At 41.1% G+C, this 17,993-nt stretch overlaps 1 protein-coding gene across 2 annotated transcripts in view; it reads left to right on the top strand.

Moving 5' to 3' along the window:
* Positions 1-17,993, top strand: part of LOC141800757 (atrial natriuretic peptide receptor 1-like) — a 110,459-nt gene that overhangs the window by 54,328 nt on the left and 38,138 nt on the right. For both annotated transcript variants that reach the window (XM_074683526.1, XM_074683527.1), the window contains exons 4-5: positions 1,099-1,212; positions 8,266-8,401. In XM_074683526.1, the coding sequence (XP_074539627.1) occupies positions 1,099-1,212; positions 8,266-8,401 (250 nt within the window). The remainder of the gene's footprint in view (positions 1-1,098; positions 1,213-8,265; positions 8,402-17,993) is intronic.

The raw sequence follows: 17,993 nt of genomic DNA, 5'->3' as shown, positions 1-17,993 counted from the left end.
GTCTTATTCTCTCCCACATTGCAAAAACTGAAATCTTATTGAGTGTTTGTGTCTAATTTTTCAGTAAAAAAAGTTCTTTTAGACTTAATCTGAGCCACATTCACCTGACTAGTCCAGAAAAATGTCTGGAGAGAAGTTTCTTGTATTAAGACATTCTAGTTTCAAGCAAATTTCCGAACAAATTTTTCTTGTTCCATTGGCAGATTTTTTTACGTGTTACAAGCAATTCAGACCTCATTTTTGTCTTTACAATGACAAAAACAGTTATAAGATTTCAGGTTTTTGCAGTGCAGCTCCCCACGAGAAAAACACAAACGCATACTTAAGTTTCGGTTTCTCTTCTCTCCGCTCACCCTGCTTCTCCCCTTCTCCCCTGCTCGACTGTGGGACAAAAAAAGCTGTGATTTGAGTAGTTGAAATAATTCTACCTTTTTGTTGTTATTTAAAAAACCAATAAAACGTTTTTGTTAATTGAGGTTTTCCTGATAAATAGACTCAGTGATGAGGATTTAAATGACGTCTCTTTGACTTGGAAGCAGCTTTCTCACACCTCACAGCGTTAATCATGGTTTGAAAGGCTGGGAAAACATAATTAAGGTGAAGTTAATCAGTAGAGTCTGATTGATCTGAATTAATGAGCGGAGGCGTGTGCTGTGTCAGTGCCGCTCTTTGTCTTCAGTGACAGAGGAAGAGGAGGAAGAGGAGGATGGGGATTCAGTCTTACATAAAGATCAGTGTTAGCATCTTCATCAGCTTTTCATGGGATAATATGTGATTTTTGGAGAATTAAACCAAACCATTTACGTTACCAGAGGTTTGAGAGGTTTCAGAGGCCGAGGAACTCTTAAAAATAAAAAGTCAGGATCTCAGCGGCGGGAAGTGAGGAGTGAACACTAACACCTCCTCCTTCACGCCTCCTGCAACTCTCACATTCAGGAGGACATGGAGCGACAAACCTCTGCTCAGACCTGTTCATGACGCTATGACTCCTTCCTGTTTCCCTCACGGAGCAGGACGTGTGGTTCTCCTTTAGGCTTCAGGTGTTTTATATCAAAGCTGAGATCACAGGTGACTCTGAATCTCCTCTTCCTGTTTCAGAGCGTGAAGATCCTGACGTACCGGGAGCCTCATAACGGAGAGTACCAGGAGTTCGTGAGCAACCTGAAGACGGACGCTCTGGAGATGTTCAACTACACCGTGGAGGACTCGCTGGTGAGACGTGTGTTATTAAGAGCTGTCTTCAACATTTGTCGTTAATCTGAAAAGTAATCCACCATTCACATAACGACATGAACAACTCAAACTTTATGAATTCAGAGCCATTTTTTAGAGACTGGGATCATCTTTGGGTTAATCTGGAGGTCGGACTTCCTGTTATAAACACAGTAATGGTCTGATCCAGCAGATGTTTTATCAAAAAGTGAATCCCTCATGTTGACATATTTCAGCGGTTGAGCCAGAGATTTGGTCTTGTTTAAATTTCTGCTCTTAGTTTTATTTCACTGTTCATACCAGGTTTGTTGTTCTGCAGTGCTTTGTTCCCTTCTCTGATTTTATTTAAGGTCATTAATCATAATTTTATTACAGGTCTACAAGGCTTGAAGTTAAATCAGTCAGTTAATATTCTTCTGTGATTGTAAAAGTTAATTCAAGATACGTCATTCGTATCGATTCATGCTTCAGTTCATCTCATTTCATCACAACATGAAGGCCTGGCCAAGAGGAAAAATTGTTAATATGTTATCAGGATCCTGTGTCGTGTTGGTCGTACAAGAGAACAGATCATTGTTTTTGTTTAGTGAATAATGTAGAAGAATAAGACCCCCCCAAAAAAAAATAAAAAAATAAAAAAATAAATAAAATAAAATAAAATAAAAAAATAAGTAAAATAAAATAAAATATAATGAAATAAAATAAAATAAAATAAAATAAAATAAATAAATAAACCACACGCTAAATCGCAATATTGGTCCAAAAAGATTGCAATTAGATCATTTTCCAAAATCATTCAGCCCTACTAACGCAAGGAAAAACTCAAAGCCAAGCATTTCTCATCAAACGACTCAGAATGGAATATCTTTTCATACTTAATAAAAGCCATAATGACCTGAAAAGTCCTGAAAAATCTCTTATTTCAAGATATAAAAAGTTATAAGTAAGATCTGTGATGCTCGTAATTAGTTTTCATAAATCTATCCGTGGAATAAGGCCGATGTTCTCACCAAGTTTGTTGAATGCACAAGACCCGAATACATAAAAAACAAAAAAACAACTTTCATTCGAATGTCTTTAAATCCTTTAAATAAAGAAACAAACCTGGATGTTAAATGTATGCAAACTTTTAAACCAATACTTCTTAAGAAAAAAAAACAAACAAACAGATCTTTATGAGACGTGCTGAAATGGAGTCACCACACAAGTAGTGGCGGTAGGGTTGCCACCCGTCCTCTGAAATACATAAAACCGTCCCGTATTTCATACTTAAAGGTTCTGTCCCGTTTTAAATCAGTATGGGACGCAATGTGTCCCGTTTTTCCAGTTTGCCTTGAACGCAGCACCACTCTGCCTAAATTCAACACGCGTTGGTGTCCACCCACTAAAAACGGCAGTTGGTTGGGTGATTTTCAGCCTGGAATAAGTGTTCATCATTAACTGGGTGAGAGAAAGTCACAGGAAATCAGAGTAAACAGTCTATGGCTGCATTTGGTACTCCGCCCTGTGCCCCATGGAAAATCAAAGGATGCAGAAACACAGTCATGACTCACAATTCTTCATATCTGAACCATCTCCGGATACAGGAATGTTACTAATGATTACTTTGGAAAAGTCAACCCAACTAAAAAAATCAACAGAATGAGATTTTAAAAAGGTATGAATTTTTTTTAAGCAGCCTCAGTGTTTTATTGAATATATTTTCCCAGATTGCTTATTTCTTACTAATACATCAAGAATACAGACATGTCATCAGTACAACATGAAAAAATTCAACACGATTTAGATAATTAAAAAAAAGACAGGATACATTTCAAAAAAATATTTGAAAATTCGTATTTATTGACATGAAATTTTAACTAATACATTAGCACAACTGGTGCCCCACTCTACTGTTTGTAGAGTGGCCCTAAGTGGCGGGCCTCAAACACCAAGGCAGGCCTAAAAAAATCAGCCAATGAACAAGAGAAAAGTCACTTATATTAAGACGTTTTTCTAGTTTCAAGCTGATTTTCTAGAATTTTTTTCTTGTTCCGTTGGCTGATTTTTTTATTTTTCAAACCCCCCCCCCCCCCCCCCCCCCCCCCCCCCCCCCTTTAAATTTTTTTTTTTTTTTTAGTAACTTGAAACAAGTTGTTTTCCTGGACTGGTCAGTTAAATGTGGCTCATATTGAGTTTAATTAGACAATTTTAACTTAAAATAAGACAAAAACACTTGATAAGATTTTAGTTTTTTGCAGTGTACGGGTCACCAGAGGGACAAAATAAGGTGAAACGACTATATTCTATGAGAAAAACGGGTCAAAGTGAAGCAGGGATGGACGGTGTGTTTTTCAGACTTCCACAATCAGACAAAAAAAAAAAACATTTTCCTGAAAATAAATTTGATTAAAGCGTCATATCATCTCCAGGCCTCGCTGCTGAAGCACAGAGACGAAATGATCAAACACACGGAGAGGAAATGAGATTATCAAATATAACGAACAGGACGGACGGTACGAGCGCTGTAAAGATGAAGAAAGACGTTTGGATGCAAATACCTAATTAGTGCTGTCAGAGGCGTCAGATCAGATCGCCGTCTCAGTCCGGGTTAGACGCTAATTATTCACACACTCCTACACACACTCCTACACACACTCCTACACACACTCCTACACACACTCCTACACACTCATATAGGCATAGGTTGTGACACAGACGTGTGGATTTGAGTCACAGCTGCTCATTTTATCACCTGTTATACACACGACATGTGAATAGGAAACCAGCGTTTACAGCCTCTTTTTATTTTCCTGAGTTTAATGAAAAACTACTCATTACATCAAATTCTCCTGTGTTTTTGTTTGGGAGCAGTTTACTGAAATGAAAAGATATTTTTCTCCAAGGACAAAAACTGAATAAAGAAGTTTGATGTTTTCTCTTCAGGCTGCGTTTTCAAAAGAAATCAGAAAATCTGATTGAAGCAGTTTCACAGCTTGTACAACAGAGACGGCGCGACTTCAGAGAGACTGAGAGGGAAATCAACAGAATGCGAATCAATCTGAGGCGTGGACGTGAACAGAGAGGAGGAATGTTCATCAGACCAGGAGGACAAAGAGAGCAGGGACACAAACGTCAGGGAGCCTGGTTGTTGAAGAAAGGATCGCAGGTCTTTGGGTTCAGGGCTGGAAGTACGACAGGTTTAGAAATGTTACTGTCTCTATTCGTACGCCGCCACGTCTGAGGTGTGAGCGTGTTGGAGTGACGGTGTGAGACCAGATGACGAAAGGGACAGAAAACAGATGAAGATGTTATTTTCTGACACCAGGGATGGATTTTTCTTTCTTGCTGCAGTCTGCCAGATACTGTAGTGTCATTAAAACTACATGGGCAGAAATATAACTGTGTGCTCACAGGAAAGTTTCCTGAGTATTTAGCAGAAAGTATAAGTGTTAAATGAGTTAAATGAGCTTTAGCAAACTGAGAATTTTTCATAGATGAACGTGACCAAAACTGACGTATTTGCTGCCCTGAAACAACCTCGAAGTCTTTAAAAACCAGAGCAGAACTTTCTCATGAGTATGACACATTTTCTAACTGGCACTGGAAAAGTTATAGCTAAAAGAAACTTTCTCAGATGTACCAGAAATTTTCATAAGCATGAGAAACTTTCTCAGGACTGTGGGAAACTTTCTCTAGGAAAAAAAAATGTTCTCATTGGCGCTGGAAAAGGTATTGTTGACCACAAGAAACCTAAAAATTTCTCAAATTTATGAGAAATTTTGCATGAGTATGAGAAACTTTCTCATGAATATGGAAAAACTTTCTCTTGAAACTAAAATCAGTGTTCTCATTGGACCTCGAAAAGGTATTGTTGGAAAAAGCAGCTTTCTCAAATTTATGAAAAACTTTCTCATGACCCTGGGAAACTTTCTCATGCACATGGAGTACTTCCTCATCATTATGGAAAACTTTCTCTTGGGCATGAAGTATTTTGTTGTTGGAATGGGAAAAGTTATTAATGGCAAAATAAACTTCTCAAATGTACAGGAAATTTCTCATGCACGTAGGAAACTTTCTCATGAACATGAAAAACTTTCTCTTAGGAATGTCATAAATGTTCCCATTGGCACTGGAAAAGTTATTGTTGGCAAAAGATGCTTCCTCAAATTTATGAGAAATTCCTCATGAGCATGAGAAAATTTCTCATGACCCTGGGAAACTTTCTCATGCACATAGAGGTCTTCCTCATTATCACGGAAAACCTTATCTTGGGCATGAAAAATGTTGTTGAAACTGAAAAAAGTATTGTAGACAAAAGAGGCATTTCCAAATTTATGAGAAATCTCACATGAGCATGACTAACTTTCTAATGACCCTGGTAAACTTTCTCATGCACTCAGATTTTTTCCTCACCATCATAGAAAACTTTTTCCTGGGTATGAAAAAAATTGTTGTTGGAACTGGAAAAAAACATTGTTAGCGGAAAAAAAGGACTTTTTTAATGTCTGGGAAATTTCTCATGCACATTAAAAACTTTTTCATGAACATGCAAAACTTTCTCATGAGCATGGAAAACTTTCTCTGGGGAATAAAATAAATGTTCTTATTGGCACTTAATATGGTACTGTTGGCAAAAGAAGCTTTCTCAAATTCATGAAAAACTGTCTCATGGCTCTGGGAAACTTTCTCATGCACAAAGACTTATTTCCTCATTATCATGGAAAAACTTATCTTGGGCATGAAAAATGTTGGAACTGTAAAGAGTATTGTTAGCAAAAGAAGCTTCCTCAAATTTATGAGAACTTTCTCATGAGCTTGAGACACTGGCCCTGGAATATTTTCTTATGAACATGGAAAATGTTTTTCTGGAAATAAAATAAATCTTCTCATTGGCAGTGGAAAAGGTACTGTTGGCAAAGGAGCTTTCTCAAATTAATGAGGAATCTCCTAAGAGCGTGAGAAATCTCTCATGACCCTGGAAAGCTCTCCCATGAGCCTAGAAATCCTCCTCATAGACCTGCAACCAATAACCAGAGTAAAATTATCTTCCTTTTTTTTTTTAGTTTATGTAACGGTAGGTGCTCTGAAAAATTACTTTAACAGAGTAAATGAGCTTTCAGTCACACTGAGAAGTTATTAGTTAAAACAGACAACTACGTACACTACGACCTCATCACTTTCAGCAAGTCACAGGAAGATCTTGTTCCATTTTTCTGTTTGCTAATATTTCTGTACATTGTTTACACATCTCCTTGTTCAGAAAACAGAAGCTAAATATCACTTCCTGTTTTTCCTCCACGCTGAAATCTTCTCACAGGATCCAGTTTGTCCCTGATCAGCCCCCATATGTGAGCGGCTTAACTGTGCAGGTTGTCCTGCAGCTAATCAGCAGCAGAGGGACACTAATGTAGTTAACACACACACACACACACACACACACGCGTGCAGTGACGGGATGAGGTGATCCTGTGATGGTCCCTGTGGGGAAACAGGAGACATCAGAGGAAAAGGCCCATCAGGCATCGACAGATGGCAGCGAACGCAACACGAACAATTACACGAACTCTCGGTTTGTCCAGACTGTAGACGACCTTTGACCTCAGCAGGCTTTTAAAACAATCATCAGATGATTTTTGTTCTTCTTTAATTCTCCCCGCTGTGTTTCACATGTTTTATCATGTTTTTCTCTTGGATTCTTTGTCTGTGGTCTCCAGCTCTCATCATCCCGCACGCTGAGGCCTGCTCATTAACTGTGGTCACACTGAGGTCACGACGTCGCCCGTCTTAACATCGGAAATTTCAAACTTATTTCCTTTCAGTCATTATCAGAGAGTCCTGCTGCTCCTCGGCAGCTACTCGGCAGCTGGGGCCGTCAGGGGTTGATTTTAAACACCAAGTTCAGCTGGTTTCATCAGACACTTATTCAGATTCAGACCTCTGAGGGGTCACAGGGGCAGGTCTGGACTTCTCATGGTGTTGATGAGTCAGCTGGTGTTTGGTGGATTTTCGTGGAATAATTGGATCAGATGCTGTTTGGGCAGGAATTTAAAGACAAACATTTTTTTTTTTTCAAGTGATTCTATCTGATCTTTGATTTATATATGAGTTCTTCTCTCTAGTGTTTAGTTAAAGCCTGATTTCCTCCTTCAAACTCTGCTCTGGCTCCTGTCTCTTTAGAAATTGAGGTATCCCTTTATATTAAGCTCCTGTAATAAGCATTAATAAGACCTTTGTAAGTACTTATGAGATGCTTATTCACATTATTATTTGTTTATAAGACTATATAACTGCTGAATAAGTGTTTAATAAGGTCATTGTAAGGGTTAGGCCCCACAGGTTAGGTTTAGGCATGGGGCTCTGAATGGTAAGGTTTAGGCATGAGGCCCTGAATGGTTAGGTTTAGGCATGGGGCCCTGAATGGTTAGGTTTAGGCATGGGGCCCTGAATGGTTAGGTTTAGGCATGGGGCCCTGAATGGTTAGGTTTAGGCATGGGGCCCTGAATGGTTAGGTTTAGGCATGGGGCCCTGAATGGTTAGGTTTAGGCATGGGGCCCTGAATGGTTAGGTTTAGGCATGGGGCCCCACAGGTTAGGTTTAGGCATGGGGCCCTGAATGGTTAGGTTTAGGCATGGGGCCCTGAATGGTTAGGTTTAGGCATGGGGCCCTGAATGGTTAGGTTTAGGCATGGGGCCCTGAATGGTTAGGTTTAGGCATAGGGCCCTGAATGGTTGTGTTGGTGTCTGTAGCGGACTGATTGTTGTTCCCGTCTCTCTGAGTGACACCAGCAGCAGCTGTTAACGTTCCCGCTTTGAAAGAATTAAAGCGCAATCAGAGACTGATTCAGAGTCTGACGACAAACGGACGGCGCGCCCTGAAAATTAAACTCCACTCAGGATGAGGACGGTCATCACGGGAGAGTGGTCTTTGTGTCTGGACTGTACGACCGACGGATGAACTCTCCGAGGTCACTGAACAGTCAGACTAAAATCACTGATGGTTGAAGAGTTTAGGGATGGAGTGATTCAGACGGAGGAACCAGAGAGTAAAGAGTTTGTGTGTTTCCTCCCACAGATGAACATCATCGCTGGAGGATTTTACGACGGTTTGATGCTCTACACTCACGCTCTGAACGAGACCATGGCCATGACGGGCGAACGGCCCCCTGGGAAAGTCGTCACCACCAGGATGTGGAATCGTACCTTTCACGGTGAGTCGCTCTGTGATTGTCTGTCTTCTTACAGAGATCTCAAACCCAGCAGAGTCTGAGGATTTCAGTGTTTTCGTAAGAATCTACGAATCACTCCCTGATCTCTAAAAGCAGCGCGTACGTGACGTTCCTGACTCGATCTGTGCCTGTTCTAGTTATATCTCACGTTTCCACAAGGAGCGCCGCAGCACGCCTCTGCTTTGACTTAAAAAGTAATCCCTGCTGTTCACCGCCACGAGTTTATAAGGAGACACAGGCGAACGAGCTGGACAGAGGCCAAGCACATGAACAGCACAGCACGGACCATCTGCTCCTTTCAAAATAAAACCCCACGTACGGACTCTTTCTCATGTCAGACTGTTAGATAAGAAGTTCCTACAGGTGACTGTGAGGAACTACAAAAACTTAGACAAGAGGACTTCTGAGTGATTTCTGGTGTGAAGTCATAAGAATGACAGGAAAAAAAGAAATTTAACAACAGTACAATACAGCTACTGTTTTTTCCTCCATACGTCACTGCACTGTGTGAAATAATCTACCCGGCTCTTTGGCCCCGGCTGGAAGAAAGTGACAGTTTCTAGCTGTTAAAAACGAGGTTTGACCTCATGCTCAACGATGATTGACAGCTGACGTTCTTGCGTATTTTTGGGGGGAATAGTAAAATACGTCAGGAGGGAGAGCCAAGAAGAAATTAGACTTTAGAAAGAAACAAAAAAAAATAAATTGTCACCTTACTCAGTTTAGATTCTCTACTTCAAAGACTTTAGCTTCAAAACTGTACAACAGTCAAAGGCAGAGCCATGTCGTACAGTCTGTGTACAGTCTATGGTCTAAGCTTAGGTTAGCATAGGGCAGGGGTCTTCAACCTGTGGCTCTGGAGCCTCACGCGGCTTTTTGACTCCTTTGCAGTGGCTCCGTGTAGCTTTAAAAAAAACAAGTATTTTGGAGGAGTTTTTATTTTTCTTGCAGGGGGAACTGATGATTAAAGACATTGACACTAAACAAGATAATGTGTTCACATTTTGTTTAAAAAAAATATATACATTTTTTTTTTGCAAAAAAGCTTTCAAATCTTTTGGAGATTTTTGTAAACATTTTTAATTAAAAAATTTTTAAAGTTTTTCTTTTTTCCAATTTAGAATAGAAACCCAATCATTTTTGAATTTTTGCGAATTTTTGAGATTTTAATTTTATTAATGCCTGCAAATTTTTGCAAATTTTTTGAATTCCTTTTTTTTTTTTTTGCAAATTTTTTTAACTGTTTACATTTTTTTTATTTTGAGAATTTTTGGAGATACAATTTTTTAAGTTTTTTTTTGCAAATATTTGAATCCTGGCATTTTTTTTAAATATTAAAAAAATGATGCCAATGTTTCCACATTTTTAAAAATTCATTACTTTGAAAAGTTTTGCAAATTTTTCAAATTACAAAATTTTGGATAAAATTATGCAACTTATTGAAATGTCACAAATTGTACAAATTTTTGACATTTATGATAGTACAAATGTTTCACTTTTTAAAAATATTTGCAAATTTATTAAAAATAAAAAGTAAGACATCACATGTACAATTTAATAATAAAAAACTTCTTGTGAAGATCATTATTTACTTGATTTATATTATTTTTAGAATTTTATACACTAAGCCTTTATGAAAAAGTAGATTTTGTTGCATCTGATTGTCTTCAATTCAGGTGAGCTGAGGTAAAACAGCTTTTTTGAAAGTAAAGGTAGAAGACCCCTGGTATAGGGGATGGGCATGGGTACTTTTCATATTAGAAACAATATGGTGGAGATGCCTGGTACCTGGTAATTAGCATCGGTACTCAACAGCACCAATGTTCAGTACCTTGGTGTGTTTATGTGGTAAAAAAGATTAATTTGTTTAACAATAACATATTTATAGATTGGAAACAGGGTTAAAGGTGATGGGTTTGTTTACTGAAGACTCCCAGACTTCCTTTGGGAGCGTTCATCGTCACACCGGGGGCGTAATGTTGACAACAACTGTGGTTGAATTTGTCGGTTTCAACTTGAACGTGACATAAATCCAGAGTTGGTTTCTGCAGCAGGCTGTCAGTCGTTATCTGAACATTTTCATGCAGAGCAGGAATCAGCTTTTCACACATCCAGAGCGACATTATGTTAATTTGACCACAGGTGTTTGCTTCATCTGTTACCTGTTAAAACCTCCCTTTGTTCTGCTGCTGGTGAAATGTGTGAAGCAGCAGAAAGCAGCTTTAGAAATCAGCAGCACTGTGAACGCTCCCTGCTGGATTTTCAGCCTCCGTACCCTCGCCCCTCGCTCCTCCTCGTGAGCGCGTGTTTGTCACTACAGAGGTGTGATTTCCGTCCCATTACCACTCAGAGAGTCATTAGCGCTGGTGCTCTAACATGAAGCCTGAAAAGCCTCTTTGAGGAGCTTCACTTCTGTCTGAGATTCCCGCCGTCCTCAGATGAAATTATGTCTGAGATTGAGGTCGATCTCATTAAGAAAGGTTGTTGAGGGGAGAGGAGGTGAAGAGCCCTGATACAGACTGTTTGTTCAGCAGCTCCTGAGGGGGAGGACGATGGGAGACTGAGGAACAGGCACGTCTCGTTTTAAGACGTAATTTTGAATCTGTTAGCCAACAAAAGCTGAAATCAGTCTGTTAGCTGCGCCTGCATGCTTCCTTTGAGACGTACTGACCCACAAGAGCTGCCATTCAGTGTCCCAACCATCAGGGATTGGTTCCTGTAGTCTCGACTTTATGATGAAAAATAATTGAACTACGTGTAAAGTCAATGTGAAGACACCAGTAGACAGGAGCTCTTGTCAGGTTGCGCATTTGGGGCAAGTTGGCGACACATTCAACGCTCTACTCTCTTTAGCCCTGTTTCCACCGAGTGGTCCGGTACGGATCAGTACAGTTTGGTACGGGTTGGATCAGTAAAACCTGATCCTGTTTGTGTTTCCACAGCCAATCATGCCCCCTTGTGGTGGCAGAATGTAAGCAGGATTCCGATAGCCGTGTCAGTCAAATAATAGCGTGATGGCATAGCAGCACGACACAGTTTACCCCGCTAATAAATCCAACGAAGAAGAAAAATGTGACACAGGAAGTGACCATGCTTTCCACCAATCAACAGACTGCCATGTTTCTAGCTCCACCTTCTGGGATCGGTTTAGTTCCCCTACAGAAGGGTCCTTAAAGTGGACCGGTTCATCTTGGTTATTTGGGGGTCTGTCCCCGGGGTTGGTCAGTAGGAACACCATAGAGTACCATGCCGATCCTCTTGGTGGAAACAAGCTTTTGTTAGCAAGACTTGAAAAACCGGAAAGCTAGCAATAGCCAATCCTCCAGACACTCACCAGATCTGTGTCCGTTCAGTCCAAAAGGTAACGGGACCATCAGACAGCTGTAGATGAGAGACCGTGGAATTCTTGCGCTTCCTAAGTTAAATGAGCTTCCTGTGGAAACAGTTTGTTTTATTTTGAAAGTCACTGTGTGTTCTGCTGAAGTTTCTGTACGTGACTTCCTGTCCTGATCAATCTGCTTCGATTGATGTCTGGATAGGGGATGGGTACCTTTAATAGTTGAAATGATGTGATACCGATGCCCAGTACCTGGCAATCAGTGTCGGTACTCAATGGTACCAATTTTCTGTACTTTTTTGTGTTTAAGTGCGAAAAAAAAAATATTTTTTTTAATAATAAAATGTAAACATTTTTCAATTTAACATATTTACTCTTCAATTTATAACCTTGCAATGTTGTGTTCACATCCAGCATGGATAATTGCCTACTCTTCCACTTCCCTACAGGCACAAGGATGGGTTTAAGCCGCGTTTCCACCAAACAGACCAGTTCCGTCCGTCTCGGTACAACGCTCATTTTGAGGTGTTTCCACTGACTTATCCCAGGACAGATCCCCAAAAACCGAGACGAGCCGTCCCTCTTTTGGGACCCTTTTGGGACCCTTTTGGGACCCTTTTGTATGGGTGGTTGAACGTGGTTTCTGGTCTTCCCACAGCTGTACTCAAGGGGGTCCTCGATAAACCAGATGTTGCCCCTTGATTGAAAATTTTGAGACCCATCCAATCTTTTTTTCTTTTGGCCTTTTGGCCTAAACAACGCGGTGAAGGATCCCCCATCAGTAAAATGTCGTACAGATTGATTGTGTCTCTGTGCGCCTTCCTTGAACTCTGTGACTCCACGTGTTTTTTTAGTAACAGGGATGAAGAGAAGCTGCTCTGAGGACAGTGAGTGAGTCAGATTATCTGCTAAGTTGTGAAAACTTTGGTTCGCTTTGAGTCCAGCTATCACTCGTGCTAATAAGTTAGCCCTGCAACAATTAGCATAACTAACCTCCCTCGCAGAACAGTCGAGATCGACTTTATTTGACAGAAAAAGACTGCAGTAAAATCTGACAGAAACTCCTCCCCTCTTAGTAGACTTGAGTCTTTGGGATCTCATGAATGGAGCGATTTGTTGGTATGAATTGAGCTGGAAAACACGGAACATTCTGGCGTTTGTTTACTCACAAACTAACGCTTAATTTGTGCATATATGAAGGCACAAATCCTCCATTTTTCCTGCTTCAACACATCAAACCCAAACCCATATTTTTCTGTTTATTTTCCCAGATGGTTTCCTTCAGAGTAAAGTAGTTTGTCAGTCTGTGGTGTGTTGATAACTTTATGAACAGTGGAGTCATGAGTTTTGAGGCTCGGTGATGAAAAACAGGAGCTAGCGTGGATTTAATCAGCGAGAGTCTGATTGATTTGAGTTAATGAACGGGGGCGTGAGAGTTGTTTGTGCTGCTCTTTGTCTTCAGCCGCCGAGGAGGAGGAGGAGGAGAGGGAAGTGAAAGGCTTTTAAAGTTATTGAAGAGCAGCATTTGCTGGATCCAATCCAAGATAACGTTTATTTAGCATCAAACACGTGTGTCTGTGTTTGATAAACTTATGAACAGACTTTCTGAACATCTGATGTTCCTCTCAGAGATTAATCCAGAGCGTGAACGTCACTCCTGCCTCTGCTGGTCTCACTGCATCGTTTCGTCTGCAGAGAGCTTATCTCGACCTTCATATCTGCTCCGCGGCGTGTTGGTCCAACACAGATTTCAGTGCAGCAGATGAGGAATGTACAGTATGTTCTGCTCTGGTATCAGCTCAGCAGGAAACAGCCTGGTTTCTCTGCAGCTGGACTCAGAGACGGTCTGAGAGCCACAGCTGGGTGGAGGAGGATTTGAGGTCTCTGCTGCTTCACTTACAGTACGAGCAGCTCCATAACTCTGACGTCCTCTCCTGAGAATGTGGATCAGAACCCTGTAACAGAAACAGACCTTGGTAACACAGCTGCAGCGGACTGAAGGTCCTGATACGTGCTGGACTGAACACACAGCCAGTGAGAACAGCTCACAGTCCACACAGCACAGCGTTCTGATTTTCAAGCCTTCTGATTTTTGCCTAACTGGCCTTCTGACTAATGGGTCTTCTGATTTTCAGACTAAAAGGCCTTCTGACAAACAGGCTCTCTATTTTTTCTGACTAACAGACCCTCTGACTTTCAGGTATTCTGACTAACAGACCTGATTTTCTAACTTACAGACTTTCTGAAGTTTAGAACAATGGGCCATCTAATTTTGGGACTAACGGGTATTCTGACTAACAGGCCTTCTGTTTTTCTGACTAACATGACTCCTGATTTTCTGACTTTAAGCCTTCTGGTGTTTGCCCAACAGGACTCATGATTTTGTGACTAACAGGCCTTCTTATCTTCTGACTTACTGTCCTTCTGATTAACAGGCCTTCTGATTTTCTGATTAAAAGGCCTTCTGACAAACAGGCTCTCTATTTTTTTCTGACTAACAGACCCTCTGACTTTCAGGTATTCTGACTAACAAGCCCTCTGACAAACTTGCCTTCTGTTTTTCTGACTAACATGACTCCTGATATTTGCCTAACAGGCCTTCTGTTTTTTCTGACTAAGGGGCCTCCTGTCTTCAAGCCTTCTGATTTTTGCCCAACAGGACTCATTTTTGTCTGACTAACAGGCCTGCTGACTAACGGGACTTCTTATCTTCTGAATTAGAGGCCTTCTGATTAACAGGCCTTCTAATTTTCTGACTGACGAGCTTTCTGATGTTTGGAGCAATGGGCCATCTAATTTTGGGACTAAAAGGCATTCTGACTAACAGGCCCTCTGATTTTCTGACTAACATGACTCCTGATTTTCTGACTAACAGGCCTTCTGTTTTTCTGACTAACATGTCTCCTGATTTTCTGACTAACAGGCCTTCTGATTTTCAGGTATTCTGATCAACAGGCCCTCTGACTTTCTAAGTTAAAGACTTTCTGAAGTTTAGAACAATGGGCCATTTAATTTTGGGACTAAAGGGTATTCTGACTAACAGGCCTTCTGTCAAACTTGCCTTCTGTTTTTCTGACTAACATGACTCCTGATATTTGCCTAACAGGCCTTTTGATTTTTCTGACTAAGGGGCCTCCTGTCTTCAAGCCTTCTGATTTTTGCCCAACAGGACTCATGTTTTTCTGACTAACAGGCCTGCTGACTAACAGGCCTTCTTATCTTCTGAATTAGAGGCCTTCTGATTAACAGGCCTTCTAATTTTCTGACTGACAATCTTTCCGATGTTTGGAGCAATGGGCCATCTAATTTTGGGACTAAAGGGTTGTTCTGACTAACATGCCACCGGTTTTCTTACTAAGGGGTATTCTGATATTTGGACTAAGGTGCCTTCTGGTTTCTGACCAATAGGTCTTTGGATTTTTTGATAAAGAAGCCTTCTGACTGACAGCCCGTCAGCTTTTTGCCTAACAGGCCTTCTCACTAACTTTGCTTTTTCTGACTAACAGGCCTACTGACTTCAGGCCCTCTTATTTTTGCCCAACAGGACTCATGTTTTTCTGACTAACAGGCCTTCTTATCTTCTGATTAACAGGCCTTCTGATTTTCTGACTGACAGGCTTTCTGATGTTTGGAGCAATGGGCCATCTAATTTTGGGACTAAAAGGCATTCTGACTAACAGGCCCTCTATTTTTCTGACTAACATGACTCCTGATTTTCTGACTAACATGTCTCCTGATTTTCTGACTAACATGACTCCTGATTTTCTGACTAACATGTCTCCTGATTTTCTGACTAACATGTCTCCTGATTTTCTGACTAACATGTCTCCTGATTTTCTGACTAACAGGCCTTCTGATTTTCAGGTATTCTGATTAACAGGCCCTCTGATTTTCTAAGTTAAAGACTTTCTGAAGTTTAGAACAATGGGCCATTTAATTTTGGGACTAAAGGGTATTCTGACTAACAGGCCTTCTGACAAACTTGCCCTGTTTTTTTCTGACCAACACACCTTCTGATTTTTGCCCAACAGGACTCATGTTTTTCTGATTAACAGGCCTTCTAATTTTCTGACTAAAGGGCTTTCTGATGCTTGGAGCAATGGGCCATCTAATTTTGGGACTAAAGGGTATTCTGACTAACATGCCTCTGGTTTTCTTACTAAGGGTTATTCTGATATTTGGACTAAGGTGCCGTCTGATTTCTAACCAATGGGTTACCTGACTGAGGGGCCCTCTGGTTTCTGACTAACCTGTCTTCTGATTTTTGGACTAAGGGGCTTTTGGACCAACAGAGATTCTGACCAATGGGAGCCTTCTGACTGACAGCGCTTTTGATTTCTGACTAACTGGCCTCCTGACAGCAGGTGGGCCCAGTAAGCAGATCTGTTGAGGTAAATTTCCTCTCACAGCACAGAAAAACTGAGGATCATTTAGCCGTGAGAAGAGGAATCAGACAGGAAGCAGAGCTGAGTCAGACGGTTCACGTGGCGAGCAGAGCTGGCTGAAGGCGTTACAGGAGGTTACCTGAGGCGTGGTGTCCTCTGGCTCTCTGGACGTTTTCTCTCTGAATGTGGTGTTAACCAAAGCCATCTGTCACTCTGACATCTGTAATCCTCACCTTTCTCTCATTTACACCCTCCCTGTTCTCTTTCTTTCTCTCTGACTGAGACGACCTTTCGTTCACACGTTGCAGAGCGGGAACTGACGCCACGTTCAGGTTTGAAAAGGTAAACTCCATCAGGAGGTTTGAAAAGTCATCCAGCGTGTTGAAAATGATTTACGATGTGCTGTCCTTGGAGCTCACGCTGCACATTTCAGGAAGTTTGGTTCAGCGTGTGAGCGCGGCGTCTGAAACGGAGCTGAGACGTGCGCGCGGTCTGCAGCTCGTCATCAGGAACCTGAAGTTCGTTTTCTTTCTGTCCTTTCAGAGCGAGTTAAACTGACTCTCTGCAGAGCTTTGAAGCCGCTGCACAATCATTCACCTCCGTCTGCCAAACGCCGCTCACGCAGAGCTCTGTATCCTGTTACAGTACGGGCGGATGCGTCATTTGTACCATAAACTTTATCTTTACAGCTCCGACCTTTGACCCCGGCTGTCAGAGAAGAAAGAAGAGCAGCATTAAAGCTTCATCCATCACGGTTTGATTCTTCATACGCAGCCAGGATCTCACAGCTGATCCGCTCTGTTTGGCCTTTAATCACCGTCACTTCAGCTCCTCTGACTTTAACTGCCAAATCCTCTTCCTGTCGCGCTCTTTCACAATAAAAGCAATGAATCACAGGAGTGATAACATGTTCTGTCTCCTCCTCCTCCATCTTTTCACAGTGTCACAAATCTGCTCTCAGGCTGCTGTGACCTTTGACCCCTGACTTCCTCCGTACTAAATCTGAATGTTCTTGCGTTTTTTTGGGGGGGTGAGAAGTTTTTGCAGAAATGAGTCTCAGCTGTTTGATCCAAATGTAGAAATGTGAACCTGAACAGACTGAATTTAAATCACAGCGCTCAGCTTTCCCTCGCTGTGTGAGATGTGTGTGTGTGTGTGTGTGTGTGTTTTTATTCGTTATTACAGTGTGTGTATTTTGCATGGCAGGGATCCGATGGCGGTCTCATCTGGCTTTCATTACGCTCTTATTTTAATTCAAACAGTTCCCGGTTTTTACTGGAAACCAGAGGACCGGGGGCTCCGAGTTGGTCTCTCCTCCTCTCCTTCTGTTTGTTCATCTGTCAGATCTGGCTCTAACATCAGATTGTCCTGGACCATCAGGGAGTTACGCAGCTCTCTGCAACATTTTGCTCCACCTCCCAAAAAAAAATCACAAAAACAGCTTGTGCTGAATTTGTGTGAAGTCATTTCATCAAACACTGTTAAAACCTGTTTTACAGACACGTTCAAACTCTCACGTGACGTTAAATAAATCATAAAAGCTCAGACTGGGTTTGTTGTTGCATGTCACAAGTATTTTCATTTTGACAACAAACAACGTGCACCTTCTGAATCTGGGGTCTGCAACCTTTATTTTCATAGGAGCCATTTTTCCTCAGCTCACCTGGATTAAAGTCATTCAGGAGCCACAAAATCTACTTTACATTCACAATAAAGACAATGAAGTCTATATATATTGATACAGAATTAAAATCTGGTGAATAATTTTCTAAACAAAAAGGTTTTTTTTATTTTTGAAATTGTGATGTCTTGGTTTATAATAAATATTTTTTTGCAAAAATATTTTTAAAAA

This window comes from Halichoeres trimaculatus, unplaced genomic scaffold, assembly GCF_033239565.1.
Source record: "Halichoeres trimaculatus isolate MK-OKI-2021-1 unplaced genomic scaffold, fHalTri1.1 fHalTri1_scaffold_12, whole genome shotgun sequence".
Classification (NCBI taxonomy): domain Eukaryota; kingdom Metazoa; phylum Chordata; class Actinopteri; order Labriformes; family Labridae; genus Halichoeres; species Halichoeres trimaculatus.
The sequence above is the reverse complement of the archived record's forward strand: the minus strand, read 5'-3'. Positions and strand labels throughout refer to the sequence as shown.